The following is a 22,693-nucleotide window of genomic DNA, read 5'->3' as shown; positions in this document are numbered from 1 at the left end:
GATAATAACAACAAAAATAATAATAATGAAGATGAGGAAGAAAGGATACAACTTGATATAGAAAACAAACTATATTAATCAGTCAAATCCCTTAAAAGTTAGTATTTAGCATCAACACAGAAAACATATGGGTTTCCATCTTCAGCATGCTATTGATGAACTAGCATCTACAATTGATTTCATTTTCTTTTTTTATAAAGCTATAACGAGAGCCGCATTTAATGAAAGAGCATCTTATTACTCACATTCTTCTTAACGTTCTTCTTTTGTTATTATCATATTTGGCTTATAACTAGGTAAGCAGTGGCAGGAGCACTGGATGATGACAAGCATAAATCATTAAAGATTACAACGAATAAATGACAAGATAAATTACATCTATATATGGCCAATGAAGTGGATTGAGCATCATGAGGTCTCAACTTAAAATCTCAGCAGAGGAAAAAAAACAGTTGATTTCTTCTCATATGTCCAAGCAGCCTAGGTAACATTACCCAGTGGTGGTGGGAAGTGGCAAGTACCCTATGAAATTAGTTGAGATGCACGCAGGCTGGCCCAGACACCACAACTATTCAAAAAACATTAAACATCTACAGAAGACAAAACCATGTAAAATCAAACAAGGAAGGATACTCTACAATGACATTGATGTAGACCAATTGAAAGGGATGTCCTATAGTTTGTAGCATTAATGTTGTAGGTGCAAATTGAAAGGACTCTAGAAAGAAATGTTAGGAAATCATCAAAAGGACAGTTCCAATTCTTGAGCTTCCAAATGACACGATCCGCCCTGGGGCCTTGTCATAATGGGCGTCCCAGGTCCGACCAGGACCGGAGACCCCCCCCGCCTGTTACCCAACCCAACCTCCAGTCGCCTGCCCTGAGTTGGTTGAATTCCGAGCATAAAACAAAATAGTGTCACAGCTCACACAAAGACCCTGGGAATAGATCGCAACCGTGACCAACCCAACCGAGTTCAACCATCCAATAACCACAATTCAACCATACCAAACCACACCAAACAAGGTCATAACCAAGGACGTTCCAAAACAAAATATAATTAATCCCAGAATGAAATATGACAGAACAGTGAAAAATTATGTCTAATGATGCCAGCCTCCCAGCCTATTCCAATGCCAAGGCTGACACCTATACCAATCCCGCTCATTCCAACCCATAGAAGTACCACAAAGCCTCTATCCAAAATAGTAATAAAATCCGATTGGGACATGCCCCCAACCATAGCCAAAACCAATATCCAAAATAAAACCAAAATGTCTAGAAATATCCAAACATGAAATGGAGCCTTCCGAAAGAATGAAAGCTCACCACTTCAATCCAAATGTTGTCCCCGAGTCAATCACTATGTGCGAGGAATAGAACGGCCGGTTCCTACATAGCGTGGGTATACAGCCGCCAGTAGACGGTGTTAGCGAGTGACCGCTAGCATAATCTCAGGGTAAGGATAAAATAATGTCATTGATAAAACCAAGCAAAATCATCCATATTCACACAACTAAACACACACACATATATATATATAATCATGCTAGGAAAAGGGACCGGGTTTAGCATACCTTTAAAACCTTTACCTGGGTTATGTAGTTTTGCCGTCCTAAACCACCCACGGGCTATATGCGTTCAGCTCCCCCTGCTGAAAGGGCCCCAGTGCGTGTAGCCGCACGAACAGGGAAATATCCCATGGGATAACTACTACATCCCCAAAATAAAGTGTGACATATGCACACGATTACCAAAACTAACCTCATATCGGCAAATATGAGTTTTCAATTTTGGTCCGCCCGGGACCTCCACTTTCCATGGCTTAGCTACACCTCCTACCATTATTGCCCAATTAAAACCAATTTCCAAATAACCAAACCATTATCCATTTATTAACCAAGGCCATTGATATTAGTATCGTCATATCAACCCTTGCAAGTATCATCCATAGCCAACCATTTATAGGTTTGAGGGACTTTCAATTGCCCTTCCATTTACCATATTAAACCACTTGAGAGATTTTCATGTTCCCCACAAGCACAACCGATTAGCCTTTAGCCTTTCAAAACTATTTAAACCATGCATAATTCCTTTACCAAGTTTAAAACATGCAAGAATTTCATTAAAAGAAGTCAATGCAATGAACATATCTTTATAAGCATTTTGTCAAACACGTTGGGGGCATAATATAACCAAAACCAATTTCATTTACCAATAAACCATTCTCATTCAATCCAATTATCCAAAACCACCATTAATGCATATAAAAGCATAATTAAAACCATGGGAAACCATAACCAACCATTTAACATCAAAACCCCCAAATCATATTTGAAAGCCAAAACCATGCAATAGTAAAACCATGAAAACATTCATATAAACCATGCCTTTAATTAAATTAACAATGAGGGAAGAGAAACATGCCTTAAACCAACACGATGACGGAAAGAAATCACCAAGATAAGCCCCAAATTGATCCCTTAGACGAAACCCTAGCTCCCCTAACCCAATAGCTCTTGAGAGAATTATGGAGTATTTAGGAAGTTTCTAAATGTTAATGAATAAAATAATAGGGTAAATAACCTCCCAAGTAGGTTAGAAGTCGTGGGGCCTTATTAGGATAAGTAGGAAAATGTCCAGAATACCCCTACTTAAGTTGCACAAAATCCCGTCACAGAGATACGACCGGTCCTTACGAGTCGTACCCCCCAATACGATTGGTATCCATCACTCGTATCCTGTATCTCTACCCTTGGATCAAACACTTTCCTGTATACGACTCATCCAATCAAGTCGTAACCACAGCATACGATCCGTATCCATCTGGGGAATTGAACACTGTTTACCATACGAGTCCCTAGTACGATTCGTACCCTGGCTTACGGCTCATGGTGAGCCACTCGTATCAGATCCAACCTAAGTAACCAAGTCTAAGATTAAGTTAAGGAACCAAATGATCCATAACCACCAATACGACTCATACCCCTAAGTCGTATCCATTCCAGTAAACAAAAATCCATCCCACCAACCAACACTGGTCAGTATACGACCGGACCATACCATCCGTACCCTAACATACGGCTCGTACCCATGAGTCGTATTGGGGCCAGAGATTAGAATTCCAAGAAATTTTCTAAGGTCAGGAAACCAAGGTGTGTCACCAAAATGGAAAAAGATTAACGAATTTTGAATGTTTTATCTATCATAAAAAATATTTCATTGATAATAACCAAGGCCAACATGATCGTATACAAGAGGTGTACCAAAAAGGATACACCTACAAAATATGGTTCTCCCCAAAAGACACCCAATCCTTTATACAAACAGGAACCATATGGGTGCACCAAATGAAAATAAGGGATCGAAGACTACTACTCAACTGAGCAAAGCTCGTCTCTACCCCTTCAAAGCTCTTCTATTCCTCTGTTTCCAAATGACTCGCATTAGCGTAACAAAAGTAACTTTCCAAATCTTGTGCCTTCTTCTAGCTCAACTCCTTCACAGATTTTGGCATCACCCATGAAACGCCAAATCATCGAAATATATCCCGTCATATCGTCGAGGCTAAATCGCAATGTAACTGAATATGATCTACGTTCTCACATACCTCTTTGCAAAGGATACACAACTCAAGCAAACAACCTTTAGTTTTCTGAGATTCTCTGCCATCAAAATAACTCCTCTAATAGCTAACCGCGTGAAGAAACTCACCTTCTTTGGCACCTTAGATATCCGAACTGCACCATATGGAAGCCTCTGCTCCACTCTACCTAGAAGTTTCTCATAAAAGGACTTAACAGAGAATACATTGTTATTCCCCAACTCCCAACTCAAAGCATCAGATCTGTCGACTGACTTGTATTGCTTTTGAAATAAAACTAGTAGTCACTGAAACTCGATCACCTTCCAATCCTAAAAATTTCTTCTGAACCTAAAATCCCAAAAAATCGCATCCTCTTGTGTACCCCTAACTTGAATAGACTCATCCCTTTGGCAAGATACATTATACAACATCGGGAATTCATCCTTAGGCACCAAACCTTCACAACACTTATGCCACCAAAAACTAACTTTACTCACATCCCCAACATTAAAACTAATGTTGTCATAAAAAACTTCCCACCCTTTCATAATATTTCTCCACGCGCCACACCCGAAAGGCATAATGATCCTATTTATTCTCCATCCCCTTTCCATTTCTCCATATTTATCTATTGCCACCTTCCTCTATAAAGCATCTCCCTCAACCTCAAATCTCCACAAACATTTACCTTAGAGTGCTTTGTTAAATACCTTCAAATCCTTGATCTCAAGACCTCTCTATTGTTTAGGATAAGTCAAAGTCTCCCATTAAACTAAGTGTAAATTCTTTTCCCCATCCGCCAAATTCCAAAGAAAACTCCTTTGCAAATTGCATTGAATGGGACATGCAATATGTAGGAATACTCAATAAAGTGCTCTCAATAAGCACTTCATTACCTCATCTAAAAAGGAATCTTTTTTGCCATCCTGCTAACCTTTTTCTACCCTCAAAATAACTGAATTCCAAACACCAAGATCTTTGTTCATAGAGGTAAATCAAGGTAGGTAGTAGGAAGAACCCCAACCCTGCATTGTAAAACTTGTTCAAGCAAATCAATCTTAAGTTGAGTTATTCAAAAAAAAATTAACAAATTTGTCATAACAAGCCCACTATTCCTTCGAATCCTCAAAGACCTAGCAAAAGATAGGGCACGACGACATAAAAAGATCTATATAGGAGATACCAATTAGTTGGCAATATGTTTTAGTCATATTAGTACATTTACTTCAGGTCTAATGCTTTCTATGTCTTTTAGCTCTATTAGAAATTTTTATACCAGTAGAAAATAGAGAACTGCTCATACTTTTTATTATATTTATCTGTATAATGTTGGCCTGAAATAAATTTAAATGGAAAACATGACACCAATTAAGACGTTTATGTATTGGAATTTCTTTCTAAAATTTTAGTCCCCTCAATAACTTTCCATAAAAATGCAAGGATGGTCAACCATCATAAATTTGATTTGACCAAACACCATTACATGATCAAGTAAATAATTTTAAAGCATCAAAATAAAACTAGAGAGGCTATTCCTCCAATATATAAAAGAAAAATTACAAAAAAAAAAAATGCAACTAGTACTGTTACATTACAAAATATAGCCCACTCTACGTTACATTACCAAATATGGCTCAATTGTATAGAAAAAGAAAGTTACTTTACATCCTTAACCAAATGTTACTCTCTTACATCTCCCATCTTCATCTTACAAAATAGGGAGAATGACAATAGAAACTTACCACCATTCTAAACTTTGTCTGACGGCCATCATGCTACCACCATTCTAAATCAAGAAGTTACCCAAGTATCACAAAATTTTATTTTGTGCACATTTGCAAATTGATCGACTACTTAATTTGCACAAGCAATCCTCAATCAAGTGCCAAATAGAAAACTATGTCTTTATTTATTTGGACAAGCAATGCTTAATTAAGAGGCAAAAACAGGACTAATTCAACAAGGTATGAAAGAATTTGTCCCACCTAAGACGTAACATAACAGGAGAGACTTTCTTCACACCAAAAACAAACAAGTTGGTTTATTAGAATTGGAAACATGATTTTACGTAGTAGCTCGATCAATTCCCCCTGAAACCTAATGAACCATCATGTATATACATGTGCGTCAAGAAGAACCATCATGAGCTTGTTTCTAGTTCCACTCAGTATTGAGAAGAAACTCAACAAGGCAAGAAGAGTGTTTCTATGGCAAGGCAATAAGGAAAAATTCAGGTACAATTTAGTCAAATGGGATGTGGTAACTCTCGGCAAGAACCAAGATGAACCAAGGAGATCTGGGCATAAATAAGCTGAGGGTACAGAATGTCAGCTTGCTACAAAATGGCTACGGAGATTTTGTAGTGAGGATATGGCACTATGGAGGAGATTCATCTCACAAATATGGGCTCCAAAATAATTGGATCACTGAGGAAGTGGCCGGCACTTTTCGGTGTTCTGCGTGGAAAACTATTAGAAGGTTGTGGCCTCCTGTCAACAACAATTTCTCCTTCAAAATTAGAGATGATTTGAAAACAAGATTCTGGCTGGATAGGGGAAGAGAAGTTGAAAACCTTATTCTCAGACATATCTTGAGCTTGCAACAAATGGCAGTAGTGGCACAAGCATGGAGCCCCAAGAATGAGATCTGATCTTTAGGAGGGCATTGAATGACTGGGGAATTGGTAGAGTGGTTGGTATACTACAGGTTCTAAATTTGTTTGCAGGAGCGTCCATGGGCCAAGACCCCCCAATCTGGCAGCTACATAATAAAGGAATTTTCACTATGAAATCTTGTTATTGGAACACGAACTCTAATCCGTCAATGACAACAGTTTGGTTGTAGAAATCAATTTGGAAGGTTAAAACTCCCCACAAAGTCTCATGCTTCACATGGTTGATGATCAGTAGAGCTTTTTTAACCCATGAAGTGCTACAAAGAAGAGGTGTCCAGATTTGCTCAAGGTGTTATATGTGTGGACAAGAGGCAGAGATAAATAGCCACGTATTCTTACAGTGCAAAACAACTATAAATCTGTGGGATATGTTCTTATGCATTCTAGGGTTGAATTGGGCAATGCCAAAGACTACTGTTGGAGTGCTGAAACACTGGGAGAAAAGGATCTAAAGAAGATTGATGAAAGATTATTCCAGCCTGCATCTGGTAGACATTATGGAAGGAAAGAAATGAAAGATCTCATGATGGGAGAGCAAGTAGTATTCAACAGATAAAGACGAATTGATTAAGTCTTTTGTACTTTTGTGTAAACATGATATGGCGAGGGAGGTAGAAAGTGTCTACATATCACAGGGCAACTGTAGAGGTTTTGTTTAGAATTTTGTTTCTGCTGATGCCCCCTGTGGGTTTGTAAATCCCACATCGCCAGATTTATCTGATGAGTATTTGGTGTGAATACAAAGTTACCTTTATCAAAAAAGATTGATTGTAGTAAATCCATAATTTATGGCAATGATCCTTTGTCCAAAAGAAGATATGGTAAAGCTCCTTTATCAAAAGGAAAAACAAACAACACATCATCAATTAAGTCTCCTATATAAATGGTATGTCGAAAAAGCTACACAAGTGGCGACTTGCATATTCTATATGAAATCATCATAACTTTTGAAATTAATGCTTAGGTTCCACAACTTACAACACTGACGCAAAAGTTACGACTGAGCTATGAGTTATGCTATATATGAGATTTTGATGATTAACAAACAGGATACAAGAACCAAGTGTTAAACATGTCTCAAAAAAGGATGGGTAGTGTCTTTTTTTTGGAAAATGGTAATGAGGAGTGTTTAAGACAAATAACTATTGAAGAACCAGTTCTTTGACATGTCGGAGCTGGATTACACAACTACACTAACAAAAATGGAAAAAACCAGGTCCCTCACAACAAATTGGAGAAGATTGTTGATCAAGTGCAGAACAATTTCAAGTGCATGAAGGATTCCTGGAAAATTGGGATTAGAGCTAGACACATGTATCAAAGGAGAAGAGATCAAGACGGAAACATTACCATATTTGCACACCTGGAAAGATCTTTTGTTGAGTTTTGAACCACACCTGGAAAGATTTTTGGAAAAAGAAGAAAACAAGCAAGGTTGACATGTGAATGGCAAACCAACTTAGAGGGTGTTTGGATTGACTATTTTTAGGTGTTTTTGACTTTTAAGCACTTTTTAATTTTTGGAGGTGTTTGGCAAAGATAAAGGGTGTGTTTGGTATGATGGAAAATGTTTTCTGGAAAATATTTTCCTGTTTTCCCTTATTTGGTTGTAATATAACTTTGGAAAAATATTTTCCAAAGAAACTCATTTTCCTCTATTTGAAAGAAAATGACTTCCCTCATGGGCCGAGGCAAGTCATTTTCTAGAAAATATTGAGATGTGACTTGTGGAAATTTGGAACCAAAATAAACCAAAATATGAATAAAGTGACCAAACTAGGTCACTTATTTAATAAATTACCAAAATAGGCTAACCGTAATAATTTATTACGTTTTATACCTTTTTTTAACGGTTTGATAACGGATGTGTATAGTAAAAAAGTTTTAGTAAAACGTAGTAATAATTTATTACGCTTTACAAAAAAAAATTATAAAACGTAATAATTTATCATGTTTTACAAAAATTTTTGTAAAACGTAATAATTTATTACGTTTACATGATTTGACATAAAGAAGTAAAGTATAGTACACAGTTTTTTTACAAAAATTATAAATTAAAACTTTATAACTTTTTTAACTTTTATAAATTAAAACTTTTTATTACAATTTATAAATTATAACTTCTTATTACGTTTCTTACCAAAAAAAAAATGTAAAAAAAAAAGTTATTGCTTCATTTTGTCAAATCAAGTACCACCTAGCTCACTCTTTTTGACTTTTCCTTTCATAAATCGTATTAAGAAGTTACTTTTTGATGAATAAAAAATACGTAATTATATATTTATTTTATTAATACGTAATAAAAAATTACATTGTTTTCTAAATTTGGTCAGATGAATGTATAATTGTTGATGTCACATCTCATACAAACTGACCGAATGATTAAAAATGTGTAGTTAAATATTACGTTTTAGAAAATATATTACATTTTTAATTAGAGGGCCACACGCTCAAGTAAAGTTAAAATTTAGGTTGAAAAAGAATATATTTTTTATTCACCAACCAAACACCATAAAATATTTTTTGAAAAATATTTACCACTCAGCAACCAAACATAAGAAAATAAGTAAAACACCAACTTATTTTCTATGAAAACATTTTCTAGGAAAATATTTTCCATCATACCAAACACACCCAAAGAGTTTTTACTTTGGACTAAAAAGTAAACCCAAAAAAGAAGCCAAAAGTCACTTAGATTATAAGTCACTTAAAAAAAGCTAATCCAAACACCCTCGTAGACTTGGATTGGGTTCTTGGATTCTTGAACCTATTCTTGTTTGGATTTGGAGAACAAGCGACATTATTGAAAACGAAGAACATAAAGAGAAGAGAGAACATAAAGAGAAGAGAGAACATAAAGAGAGACTATTTAGTGTTTCTTCGTGTTAGAAACAGCCAACTAACAGTGTGAAGATGAACATGTTTCCAAGAAGATTGTTGTTATTGTTCTTAGTTGTCTAGTTTGATTCTTTGAGCTTAAATTGTAACCCTTTCCATTCATAGAAAATTGAATTAGGTTTGTTCCATGAGTTGTAAATGCTTTCAAGATTGGGGTAGAATCATGAAAATGGCAGCTTCAACTAGGAAAGGCTGAGACGTGCTAGAGTTAGCCCCTCTAGTTTGTAACCATAACAACAACAAACACAAACCCAGTGAATTCCCACCAAGTGGGTCTGGGGAGGGTAAAATGTACACAGTCCATACTGCTACTTCCGAAAAAGTAGAGAGGCTGTTTCCGATAGACCCCCGGCTCAAGATAAAGAATAGTTAACAAGGTCATAGTAATATCTGAAGTAGAATGGATTGCATTATCGAAATAAGAAATGAGAAATAATACAAATAGAGCTAAGAGAGCCATGAAAATAAGAGCAATACGAAAGTAAAAAAAAAGTAAATAAGAAATAAGAAAAGGTCACCCCTCGTAATAGCATACACTAACGGCTCCTACCAGTGGGCACAGTCGTAGGCTTACTAAGTCGGCTACACCAGAGCTCCCTAACTACTAGCTACAACCCACACACGCATTAACCTTCTACCCTAATCCACGACCTCGACACCTTCCTATTGGGGTAGATCGTGGTTTTTGACACTTGGGGCAAGGAGTTCTCACATAAATCCTTGTGTTGATTATTTATTTTGGATTTATTTCTTAAATAGGTGTTGAAGAACTGGGTTCTGCAGTACATATCGGCAGCATAAAATAACAATTGGTATTAGAGCGGGTTCTTTCAAAAGACTAACACCTTGAATAAATTAAAAATGGCTACACCACCCAGAGTTCAAGAAGGACAATCAACCACAAGCCACCATCTTTTAATGGAAAATATTACAATTGGTGGAAGGCCAGGATGCGAGATTGCAAGATTCCATAGTTGGAGAGAACCTGGAGTTTTGAAATACTATATTGGAAGGTCCAAAAATTCTTATGACCACAGATGATAAAAGGGAAAAAGGCCCTTCCCAAAGCAAGAGAAGACTACACTAATGAAGACATCAAGGAAGTTCAAACGAATGTCAAGCAACGAAGATTCCTATCTGTGGCATTGGATCTGATGAATATAGTAGCATCTCCTCTTGTAAAACTACAAAAAAAAGTGTGGGATACCTTGCAGACCACTCATGAAGGAGCAAGTCAGGTCAAGAAATCAAAAAATTACCTTGTTACGCTGGTAATATGAGCTGTTCATGATGAATGAAGGAGAATCCCTGCCAGAGATGTTCAATAGATTCACTGACATTGCCAATGAACTGAATTCGCTTGGAGAGCTCATTACTTTAAGCAAAAGAATTGAAAAACCTTTAGACTTCTTGCCTAATTCTTGGAGAAGCAAGGCTAATTCTTTATGCATATGCAAGGGTAAGGACAATTTAGCTCTTGTCCAAACTCTGACGAGTTTAGAAGATAATACAAGCTAAAATGCAACATTACTAAGACTCCATGTAAATTGAGATAGCATTCAATATTCCAAGGAGGACTTAGCTTATTTAAACAACATCATTATAATAACTTTGCCACCAAATGCACATATTTTTTCCTATAAAATTCTTAAAGATTACTCATTAGCACACTATCTAACGAAATTTTATCCTACAATAAAATGATTGACTGAACCTCTCAAGTCAAACATCAGTATATGTTCTAGAAAACAACAGCAGGAACAAATCACAGTCTTTACCTTTATCTCTTTAGCATAGTTTATCTGCACCACATTAACTATCTCCTATCAGGCTAGTGCAGAACTAATATTTGATAACTTAGTACTTGAAAGAAATACAATCTGCCTAAGAAAGTACAACCCTGATTGCAGATACAACAACAACAACGAAAAACCCTGTAAATTCCCACAAAGTGGTGTAATGTCTCATTTTTCTAAAAACCCGTCTATGCTTAGGCTCAACCCTAATATGACCGAGGAGCTGCACTAATTAGAACTAAGCAGCAAAAGAGGAGAGCCTCGAGTAGTTTAACAAAATTCAAATCTTTTATAAAACCGAATACTTCAACAGTTACAACACTACGCTCCGGTGCTAGATGCAGTTGGTTATATAAATCCTCACTCTCCAGTTAGCTCCATTTGGACCATTCCAGCATTCAATTTTGTAATGATGCAAGAAAAAAAAAAAGAAACAGAGGTACCAAGTTGAAATCAAACCTTTAACGAGCTTAATTACGAGTTTTTTAGCAGGCTGGGGAAGAGTAGCTTTCTTGCGAGACAAATTGGCTGTAACCCCTCCACCAACTAAGGAGCGTGACGTTGCATCGATGTTCGAATCCTCCATCATGGACAGATTTCCAGAAGGGTCTTCAAGGTTGTCGATATCGGAGGAAAAGTGAACGTGCTGGCCGTTTTTGTTGTCAATAGAACAAGCTACAGCTTGTGACTTAGCCTTCTTCATCGAAGAATAGGCTGAGATTCGGGTGGCCGGAGTGGAGGACGAGGGATTTGAGGAGAGGATGGGTGATGAGCGCTTTTGGTGGTTGGTAGTGGGTTGAGACATAGACGAGGAGAGATGGTTAAGAGCTCATTTTGTTGTTGTTATTGTTATTGTTAAAGGAGAGGAAGAACAAAGAAGACGAGAACGGCCGATAAAGCCAAAAGGTTTTTCCTCTCTCTAGCGTCCAGAGTGTTTAGAAAAAGGGGAAATATGTAGTTAGTACTAGTACTAGTATTTATTTATGCATAAATCTATAATTTACTAATCAAGTGTGAGCGTTAGACGGATGCTTCACGTCAAGCCATCAATCAATATAAAATATATAAAAGGAAAATAATTTATTGAAAAATAGCAATTAACTTTAAAGATCGAATATAGATATTTTTACGCATCCAGTCATGCGTGAAGTGCTAGTATCTTGATTGACTCTTATAACGTGAATTATCACAAAATAAATAATAACAAAAATAATAGATTATAATAGATCGGAATCTACAACAAAATAATATGATTAATCCTAGATCTTAACATAAAAATTCTTCAAAGCCTGACCAACTATTTATCTACCACCTGTATACTATACAACAAAACAATACAATAATCGAGATACCAGAACAATATTATTAAATTCAAATCTTTACAAAAAATTCATCAAAGTTTGACTAAACATTCATATACCACCTGTACTAAGCAGAAAAAACTACAACTAGTAACAAAACAAAAACTACGATAATTGATATATTAGAACAATATTATTAAATCTAGTCTTAACATAAAAAAATTGTTAAATCCGATCGAACATTCATTATCAACAATATAAGCTTGAACAAAACAAAACTAAAACAAAATAATTTTTTTTTTGGTTTCCCAAGGTATCCTCACACCAGGCGTGAGACTAATCCTCCTTTCCTCGGTCAACGCATTTTGCGGTAGAAAACTGGTCACAGAGTTTGCTTCATTTGCCAGAACAAAATGATAATTTGATAATTGAGATATTAGAACAATATGATATAGATGACATCTTCAGAGCTCATCGAAAAAACAGTTATAAAAATATACATGATGTTATTACATTGTTGTAGGGGAGCCCAAAATTTTTTTCTCCAAAAAAAGATTACCTAAATATGGAAATTTTTAATTATTCTTTTGAGAAAAGTAAAAAAAATAACTTATCAAATTATTTATGGTAATATGCATTTGGTTATTGATTTTCAAGGTTTAGCATATATGGTAGTATTTACGACAATTTTTAGGTGTAACAAATATTTTTGTGAGATTTTCTTTTTTTTTGCCAAAAGTATGTTAATTTTTATTTTACCAAAAGCAATTTTTTTTTGGGTCAAAAAGTATGTAGATTTTTTATTTTACCAAAATCAAAACAATTTATATTTGTAAAATCACGGAAAACTCCTAATTTTACACTTCACTTCTTATTACTTTTTAAGAGTCCTCATTTATTAATTCTCTTAATATTTTTTTATCATATACTTTAGGACTTCTTAATTTATAAAATATATTTTCCTTTTATAATGTATTTTAGGACTCTTTAATTTTAAATATTATATGAATAACTAAATAATAAATTAAAGAAAATAGTAAAAAGACAGTTTTCTCTATTACAAAAATTTTTAATGAAGGGCAAAAAGTTCAAATCACTAAAGGTCATCACACTTTTAATATATTGTAGATATGTATAAATCTATATTTATAATACATTAAAAGTGTTGATTGTAATCTATAATTTATATTTATATTTATATTTATAATCTATTAAAAGTGTGAAGGGTCTCACAAATGTTGTTTAAACTTTTTGTCCTTCATTAAAAATCTTTATTTTAGATAAAATCGTATTTTCACTATTAATTAAAAGTTACAAAAATAATTAAATATATTTCTGGTAATATATGGTGTTTACCCCATTTTAACACGGGTCAAACTTCTAATTGAATTAAAGAAGTCGCCACCTAATTAATTCTACAATGAATTAGGACAACTATTATAAACTAAGTGATTAAAGCAATTAAAGACTTCATTTTAAGGTCTACGCAACTTAAAATTCTAGGTAAGAATTTTAATTATCCTAAAAGGAAGGGATTAGGCATCCGCTAACTACGGTTAACCGGCCAAACTTAGATTAGATAAGAAAATCAAATATTATATTGAGAAAGATATAAATAAGTTATTAAAAAAATATTCATCTTATTAAAACATGCTAATTATTTATACAGAAAGATTAGGAAAAAAAAACTTTAAAATATTTACTCACTTATCAAAAATTATCAAAGATAACTCCTAAAATAATTCAACTTTATTGTTGTCAAGAGAAAGTTATTTAAAATTAATTCTTTACAAAAAAGCTTTCAATTAATAATTTTTAAAAAAGTTAATTATATTAAGAACTCATTTTTTATTCTAAAAATGTCTCTTTTGCTATTTTTTAAATTAAAATTTCATAAAAATAAGCTAATTATCCTACACCAAGTGAATGGATAAAGGGGATCTTTCAAAAATAGCAGTATTTTGCTATAAACCCACCTTCCATAGCCACATTTTACATAATTACCATTTATAGCCGCTGTATTCGATTTACACCCGTTGTATTTAGTTTTACAGATAGTATGTATTCACATAAAATATGAATACAATCCCTATTTAGCCGCTGTATTCGATTCACAACTGTTGTATTCACTTTTACTTAGTGGTCTGTATTCATAAAAACATAAATACACTACATATTTAGTCTCCCCAAAAACACTATCATTTTTTTCTTTTTTATTTTCTTATATTTTTTCTTTTGTCATGTTTTCCTCATTTTTTCATCTTCTTTTTTTTTCTATTTTTTCCAATTTTTATTTATTTTGATTTTTTTCTTTTAATTTTTTTCTCTCTTCTATCTCTAACTTCCATTTCTCTTTCTTCTTTAATTTTTTTGTACTTATTTTCTTTATCATTTTTTGTTCTATTTTATATTTTTTGTATTTTCAAAAAATATGACTACTCGAGCACAAGTCATGGACGATAACATAAAAACCATAATTCTTTATCATATTTGTAGTCACACCGTCATTTATATTTTTGTATTCGGTGATACAACTACATTTGTATTTGTATTTAAAGTTCATGTTTGTATTTGTATTTTGTAATTCACATTATATTTGTATTTTATAGTTCACACTTGTATTTGTCTTTGTTAGTTCGCAACATCATTTATATTTTATATCATTCACACTTATATTTTAAAATTATTTTGTATTTGTATTTTATAATTGACTGTATATTATATTAGAATATATTTGTATTATGATTTTATTGTGTTTTCATATTTAGATTATATTTGTATTTGTATTTTATTTTTGCCAATGTCATTTTATTTTTACAGAATTATTTTGTATTTGTATTTGTAAGTTTATTGCATATTGTATTTAGCCGTTACTACGTACAATTTGTATTCTATTTTCGTCGATGTATTTGTATTTTTACAGAATTATTTTATATTTGTATTTATAAGTTGGTCGTATATTGTATTTGTATTTGTAATTTCACTTGTTTGTATTTGAATTTGTAGTTGACAACATCATTTGTATCTTTAAACATTAGAAAAAATTTACTCCCTCCATCCCAAATTATGTGTCATCATTTTTTTTAATCCATCCGAAAATAAGTGTCGCCTTTTCTTATTTGGCAACTTTTTAAAGGCACAATTACCCTTTTACCCTTATTGGTCCCACTTAATTAAAAAGAAAATATTGACACATTTTATGATAAAGGATAATTTGGTAAACTTTACCGAGTCTTCCATTATTTCTTAAACTCTGTGCCCGGACAAATGACGACACATAAAATGGGACGGAGTGAGTATTATTTTTCTTTCTATGAAATACAAATGTTATATCTATATCAATGACACATGTTTATACAACTTGAACCATATGCATACAAAATGATACTTGTTTATATACAAATATAAATGATAAATTTGAAATACGAAACACAATGATATATTTGCATTGAAAGACAAATTCCATATTTATGTATTTTAGTCTCAAGTAAATACAATTAATCAATATACTTATTTATATAAAAAAAATACCAATGATAATTTATACACATTGACAACTAAACTATTCAACTACAAATAATAAATTTATTTAAAATACATAGTATGATACAAAATATATATATATATATATATATATATATATATATATATATAAATTACAACAACAAATGAAAAAAAATATAAAAAAATAATTAGGGGAAAAAATGACCAAAAAAATAAAAAAGAACTAAAACAGAATCAAAGAAAATGCAAAAAAGAAAAAAGTCTGCAAAAAAAAAAAGAAAAAGATGAAAGAATAGAAAGAAAATATGATTTAGGCTACAATTATGGTAGCGTGTAACTGTAAGGCTACAAAAATAAATGAATAAAAAATAAAAAGAAAAAAGAAAAAAAGTGAAAAAAAGAAAAAATAAAGACTAAACAACAAAAAACGGAAGAAGAAAAAACTGAAAAAATAGAATAATAGAAAATAGAGAAAGAGAGAAAATATTGACAACTAAACTATTCAACCACAAATAATAAATTTATTTAAAATACATAGTATGATACCAAAAATCCAAAATATAAAATATAAAATACAACAACAAACGAAAAAAAAAAAAAAAAAAAGAAAAAAAAAAAAAAAAAAAAAAAAAAAAAAAAAAAAAAAAAAAACTACAAAAAAAAAAAAGAAATATACAAAAAGATGAAAAGATAGAAAGAAAATATGATTTAGGCTACAATTATGGTAGCGTGTAACTCTAAGGCTACAAAAATAAGTGAATAAAAAATAAAAAGAAAAAAAGAAAAAAGTGAAAAAATAAAAAATAAATAGAAAGCAACAAAAAAAGGGGAAAAAATGGAAGAAAAAAAAACTGAAAAAGCAAAAAAGAAAGAAGAGAATAATTGAAAATAGAAAAAGAGAGAAAATACATGATAAAGGCTATGAATTGTAATTAGGAATAATTAATAGGTAAGAGAAGGCTATGAATTGTAATTAATTAAAAATTAGGCTTTAAGTGGTAATAAAAACCCAATAGTGGTTAATCCGGGTAATTTTTCCATAGATAAAATATATATAACAACATACCCAGTGTATTCCTACCTAGTGGGGCCTGGGGAGGGTAGAGTGTACGCAGACCATACCACTACCTCAAGAGAAGTAGAGCCGCTGTTTTCGGTACACCCCCAGCTTAGGACCAATAACAGTATAACCAATACAAAAAGTAAGCGTATATAAACTTGTATGGTACACAAAATAAACTAACAGTATAACAAATATAAAAGATAAGTGCATAATAAACTAGTGTGGGATGCAAAAAAGCCAACACCACTAGCCCCAAAAGCTACAACCACAACACTATGAACCAGAAACTTCAGACCCAAAGAAGCACTCCCCTATTACTACCGCCGCGCTCCCACCCTTTAACCCTCTACCCTTATCTGCGTCCTCCACACCTTCTTATCAAGGGTTATGTCCTCTGTAAGCTGTAATTGCGATATATCATGTCTAATCACCTCTCTCCAATATTTCTTCGGTCTACCTCTAGCCTGCCTAAGACCATCCATAGCTAGAGTCTCACACCTTCGCACTGGAGCATAGAGCCCCTCCTTGTCACATGCTCGAAACAACGTAGCCTCACTTCTCGCAACTTATCCTCCACTGAGGCAACTCCCACCTTCTCCCAAATAATCTCATTTCTCACCCTATCTTTCCTGATGTGTCCACACACCCATCGCAACATTTGTATCTCTGCCACCTTCACCTTTTGGATGTGGGAGTTCTTAACTGGCCAACACTCTGCTCCATACAACATAATCGTCTGGACTACCACTTTGGAGAACTTACCTTTAAGCTTCGAGGGCACCTTCTTATCACAAAGGACTCCCAAAGCGAGCCTCCACTTCAACCACCCTACTCTAATACGATGCATAACATCCTCATCAATATCACCATTAACCTAAATTATGGACCCCAGATACTTAAAACTCTCCCTCTTCTGGATGACCTGAGAGTCTAGCTTCACAACCACTCTATCTTCTTGCAACATATCACTGAACTTACACTTTAAGTACTCCATCTTAGTTCTACTTAACCGAAAACCTTCATATTCAACTGTCTGTTTCTAAATCTCCAACTTATCATTAACTCCACCCCGAGTCTCATCGATCAGAACCACATCATCGGTAAATAACATACACCAAGGCACCTCCCCTTGAATATGTCACGCCAAAACATCCATCACTAAGGCAAATAGAAATGGGCTAAGAGTCGATCCCTGGTGCAACCTTATTAAAACTGTGAAGTGCTCCGAATCTCCACCTACCGTCCTTACACGAGTCTTCACACTATCATACATATCCTGAATCGACCTAGTGTACGCCACGGGCATCCCTCTAGCCTCCAATACCTCCACAGAATCTCCCTGGGAACTCTGTCATATGCCTTCTCTAGATCAATAAACACCATGTGCAAGTCCTTCTTCCTCTCTCGAAACTGCTTTACTAATCTCCTCATAAGGTGAATGGCCTCAGTAGAGCGACCAGGCATGAAACCGAACTGATTCTTAGAGATTGTCATGATCCTCCTCATCCTCAACTCTACCACCCTTTCCCAAACCTTCATAGTATGACTCAACAACTTAATACCTCTATTGTTGTTACAACTCTAAATGTCTCCCTTGTTCTTATACACTGGAATCATCTTGCTCCACCTTCATGCTTCAGGCATCTTAGCAACTCTAAAAATAATGTTAAACAACCTTGTCAACCACTCCAGACCTGCCCCACTAGTGCTCTTTCAAAAATCTACTGGAATCTCGTCTGGCCCCGTCGCCCTACCCTGCCACATCTGTGAATAACTCCCTTGACCTCCTCAACCTCGATACGCCTACAAAAACTATAATCGCAACCCTCTTTAGATATCTCTAAGTTTCCCAACACAGAACCTTTGTCCCCCTCGTCGTTCAAAAGTTTATGAAAATAGGATTTCCACCTCTCCCTAATGAGGGCATCCTCAACCAACACTATACCATCCTCTCCTTTGATGCACTTCACTTGCTCAAGGTCACGAGCCCTCCGCTCCCTGGCCTTGGCCATCCTATACAACTTCTTATCTCCTCCTTTCTCCTCTAAAGCCGCATACAAACTCTCAAAAGTTGTTGTCTTAGCCAGCGTAACCGCTAACTTAGCCTCTCTTCTAGCTACCTTATACTCCTCTTTATTCTTCTGCCTTTCCTCATCATCCTTGCTCCCAACCAACTTAGCATAAGCCACCTTCTTAGACTCTACCTTTCTCTTGACCTCTTCGTTCCACCACCAGTCTTCTCAATATTTGCCAGATCGACCTCTCGAGATACCCAACACCTCTCTAGTGGTCTCCCTAATACAATTGGAAGTCGTTTCTCACATATTATCCACACCCCCTCTACTCTCCCAAGCCCCCCTACTCTTCAACTTCTCTTTCATCTCCAAAGCACTAGCCAAAGTCAAGCAACCCCACTTAATCTTGGGTCGTGCCTCTCTACTTTTTTTTCTTTATTAATAACCAAGTCCATCACCAACAACCTATGTTGAGTCGAGAGATTCTCGCTAGGTATGAATTTACAGTCTTTACATAGCACTCTATCCCCTTTTCTAAGAAGCAAAAAGTCTATTTAAGTCTTGGCCATAAAACTACGAAACGTAATAGGGTGATCCTCCTTCTTCGGAAAGCTCGAATTTGCTATCCACAACCCAAAAGCCCTAGAAAAATCCAACAGAGAAGCTCCTTCTTCATTCCGCTTACCAAAACCAAAACCGTCATGCACATCGTCATACCCTCTCGACAAAGACCCAATATGCCCATTGAAATCCCCTCCCATGAAAAGCTTTTAAGTGCTCGGGATGCTCCTCACCACCTCATCTAAAACCTCCCAAAATTCCTTCTTCTCTTCTTCGTCCAAACCTACTTACGGAGCGTAGGCACAAATAACATTCACCGTAGACCCTCCTATGACCAACTTAATAAACATCAGTCTATCACTAACTCTCTTTACCTCTACCACCTACTCCCTAAGATCTTCATCTACTAAGATACCTACCCCATTTCTATGTCTCACGCTACCCGCGTACCATAACTTATATCTATCTACATCTCTCGCTTTAGTGCCTACCCATTTAGTTTCCTTAACACATGCTACACTAACCCTCTTCTTTCTAAGAATCTTCACCAGCTCTATAGACTTACCCTGTAAAGTACCGATGTTCCAAGACCCAACTCGCAACCTAGAAGCTCCCTAATCCCGCCTAACCTCTACCCCTAGCTCCTAATCCCAAACTCGATCCTAGACCCGACCTAGACCCAACCCCCCAAACCCCAACCCAAACCCAACACCTCCTAACCCTGACCCCGACCTATGACAGAACCCTAATCTATTATCGCCAATCACAACCACTATGCAACAAAGGGGGATCAAGATAAGGTAAAAGGGCACCCTAGTTAAAATGGAGTCAATAAAGGAGCTAGGGGCACAGACAACAATCTATAATCGATAGAGAGCAACAAAACCAATATTATAACACAAATTTTGATAAACAATAGTCAATAGTGGGAACTAATACTACCACAATTAATGTATATGCTAGTACATCAACTAACAGTAATCAAACAAGGCAACACACTCCAAAACTACTAAGAACAATAAAAAGATTCACACAATAAACACTATTACAAAGTAACCGATCAACAAGAAATAAAAAAAAAAGTTGTAGGTAATTGTGAGTACAAATTAATTGGTACCTTGGAGAAGAATTAACAGAAAGTTGAGAGAGCGGCTATGATACGCAGAGATAGGAGAAAAGTTTTGGTAGCGTTGTGCTAAAAAGAGGAGAAAAAAGTAATCTAGAAGAATTTGAATAGATAAAATATATAATTGTTTAAATATATAATGGCTTGAGAATTTATTACGATATGAATAAATAAAATATTTTTCTTGTCATTAGAAATCCTTAAAACGGACTTGCAAAGTACCATCTTTTATTTGAAATTAATAAAAAATAAAATATGATTTACCATATTCAAAATTAGTAAAGTAGGTTCTCCGAGTTTAGCGATAATACGCCCATCTACCGCAAAATTTATTTAAGGGGTTTCAAATTATTACCTAGTTAAGAAACTAGCTTGATTTTAAAGATAAGCTACTATTTCGTATTAAAGAAGTATTAAGGGATTCTAACGAACTTGGCCACTTATCCTAAAAGGCATGTCCTTTACCTATTAAATTTTAACCTTTTAACACCTAAGCCCGGCAATAATACCAATTTAATATCTAAGAGGCAAAGAGAAACTGAATAAATTTGCTGCCCATTTAAAAGAATTAAACAATTGTAAATACACGAAAGCAAACATGAATTCAAAATGATAATGTGTGATATTTAGTAAGGGATAACAACATGTGCATACAAAAGGAAATAAAAGTTTAGAGAAGGGAAAGAGACACTAGACTGCTAGAAGTTTAGTAGATAAATTAGCACTTAACGGAAATTGATACATGGAAATAACAACTAAAATGAGTTCCATCAAGACACAAGCTCACATAGACAATATGGATCTGAGAATATTAAACTTATTTCAGCAACTAACGAGTATTATAACGACACTTATGCTGCGGGAAGTCTCTCTTTCATGCGGGAGAGAACAAGCCATAATATTACATTACTTCAATTAACCAAGTTCCTCCATATGATCACTAAATACGACATGCTTCCTAATCCACATTAAATATTAAAGAAAAAATATTTTAATAAAAAGGAGGCCCTTGGAGTAGCAGTAAATAAAGGAAGTAACCTACTGTTACTACTTTTAACTTATAAGACATGAGAAGGAAAGAGATCATCGAACACACACTTTGGTTCTACTTATATATATACGCATACTAACACATAAGAAATTAGATAATAAGCCTGGGTTCCAACAAGTCTTAGGAATATGTTAAATTTTAGAGGAAAAGGTTGCACATTATCAAGAAAAAAATGCTCTTAACCTATTGTAGGAATTTGGTAGAAGGAAAAACAAACATGATCGAAACAAGACTGCAACTTCTCTCTTTTCACATAACTAAAACTTTTTAGGTGAATACTCTTGCTGGGATTATTGAAATTACCCCAGTAACACAGTTTCCAAACAAACTTGAACAAAAAGTGATTTTAAAACTCCAAATAGTTATCTAGTTAAAGCAGGCAGTCCCATTTTGCGCTCATGATAAATTCACCCCTGTTTTCAAGAAACTAAGAAAGAGATCGCAATAATTTAAAAAAACCTGAAATAGTAGATATATAATGTATTGGCAGACCACTTTTATTTGTACAGGAAAAGTATGGGTTGAACCAAATTTCACATTGACTTTGAAAGAAAAAATGAGGAAAACACAGTGTTAAACCAAGTCAGATTTAGAGTAAAAAAGGATCCAATCAAACAATCACGCTACCAAAAGTTAAATAGATTCATTAAACTATACTGTTTCTAGTAAAAAAAAGAATGGATCATGATGTTTAAGCACTAACTAAATTGAGACATCATAAAAAAATGTGTACAGATTGTGAACCTGAGCAATCTTATGAATAAGTTCGAATTTTAGCAATATATTCAAGATCCTGTTATTGTACAAATTCGACCGACCACACAAATGAAGCTGGAAAAGAACATCATGCAACCACAGTTATAAAAATTCATATATAATGGATCACAACATACTATATGTACGAACAAGGATAAATTTTGAAACAAACACATTAATCACAAAGTCTAAAAAATATACCTTTGCATGAAAACTAATGAATATCTGCTAACATGGTTGGAGTATGTAATTAACAAATTAATGAAGTAACATCTAAACAGATATCTAACACCTTAATAGGGAGAAAGCAGCCATACATGTAAACTAGAAACTAATTCTTTACCTAACTTGATAAGATTACA

General features: G+C 34.3%; 1 protein-coding gene across 1 annotated transcript in view; it reads right to left on the bottom strand.

Annotated features, from left to right (window-relative positions):
- The window catches only part of LOC107858424 (cullin-4), a 57,101-nt gene extending 45,193 nt beyond the window's left edge, over window positions 1-11,908 (bottom strand). Inside the window, exon 1 of the mRNA XM_016703074.2 lies at window positions 11,414-11,908. Coding sequence (XP_016558560.1) covers window positions 11,414-11,759 — 346 coding nt within the window. The 5' untranslated portion in view covers window positions 11,760-11,908. The remainder of the gene's footprint in view (window positions 1-11,413) is intronic.
- Window positions 11,909-22,693: the final 10,785 nt, after the last annotated feature.

Source organism: Capsicum annuum, chromosome 2 (assembly GCF_002878395.1).
Source record: "Capsicum annuum cultivar UCD-10X-F1 chromosome 2, UCD10Xv1.1, whole genome shotgun sequence".
Taxonomy (NCBI): domain Eukaryota; kingdom Viridiplantae; phylum Streptophyta; class Magnoliopsida; order Solanales; family Solanaceae; genus Capsicum; species Capsicum annuum.
The sequence above is the reverse complement of the archived record's forward strand: the minus strand, read 5'-3'. Positions and strand labels throughout refer to the sequence as shown.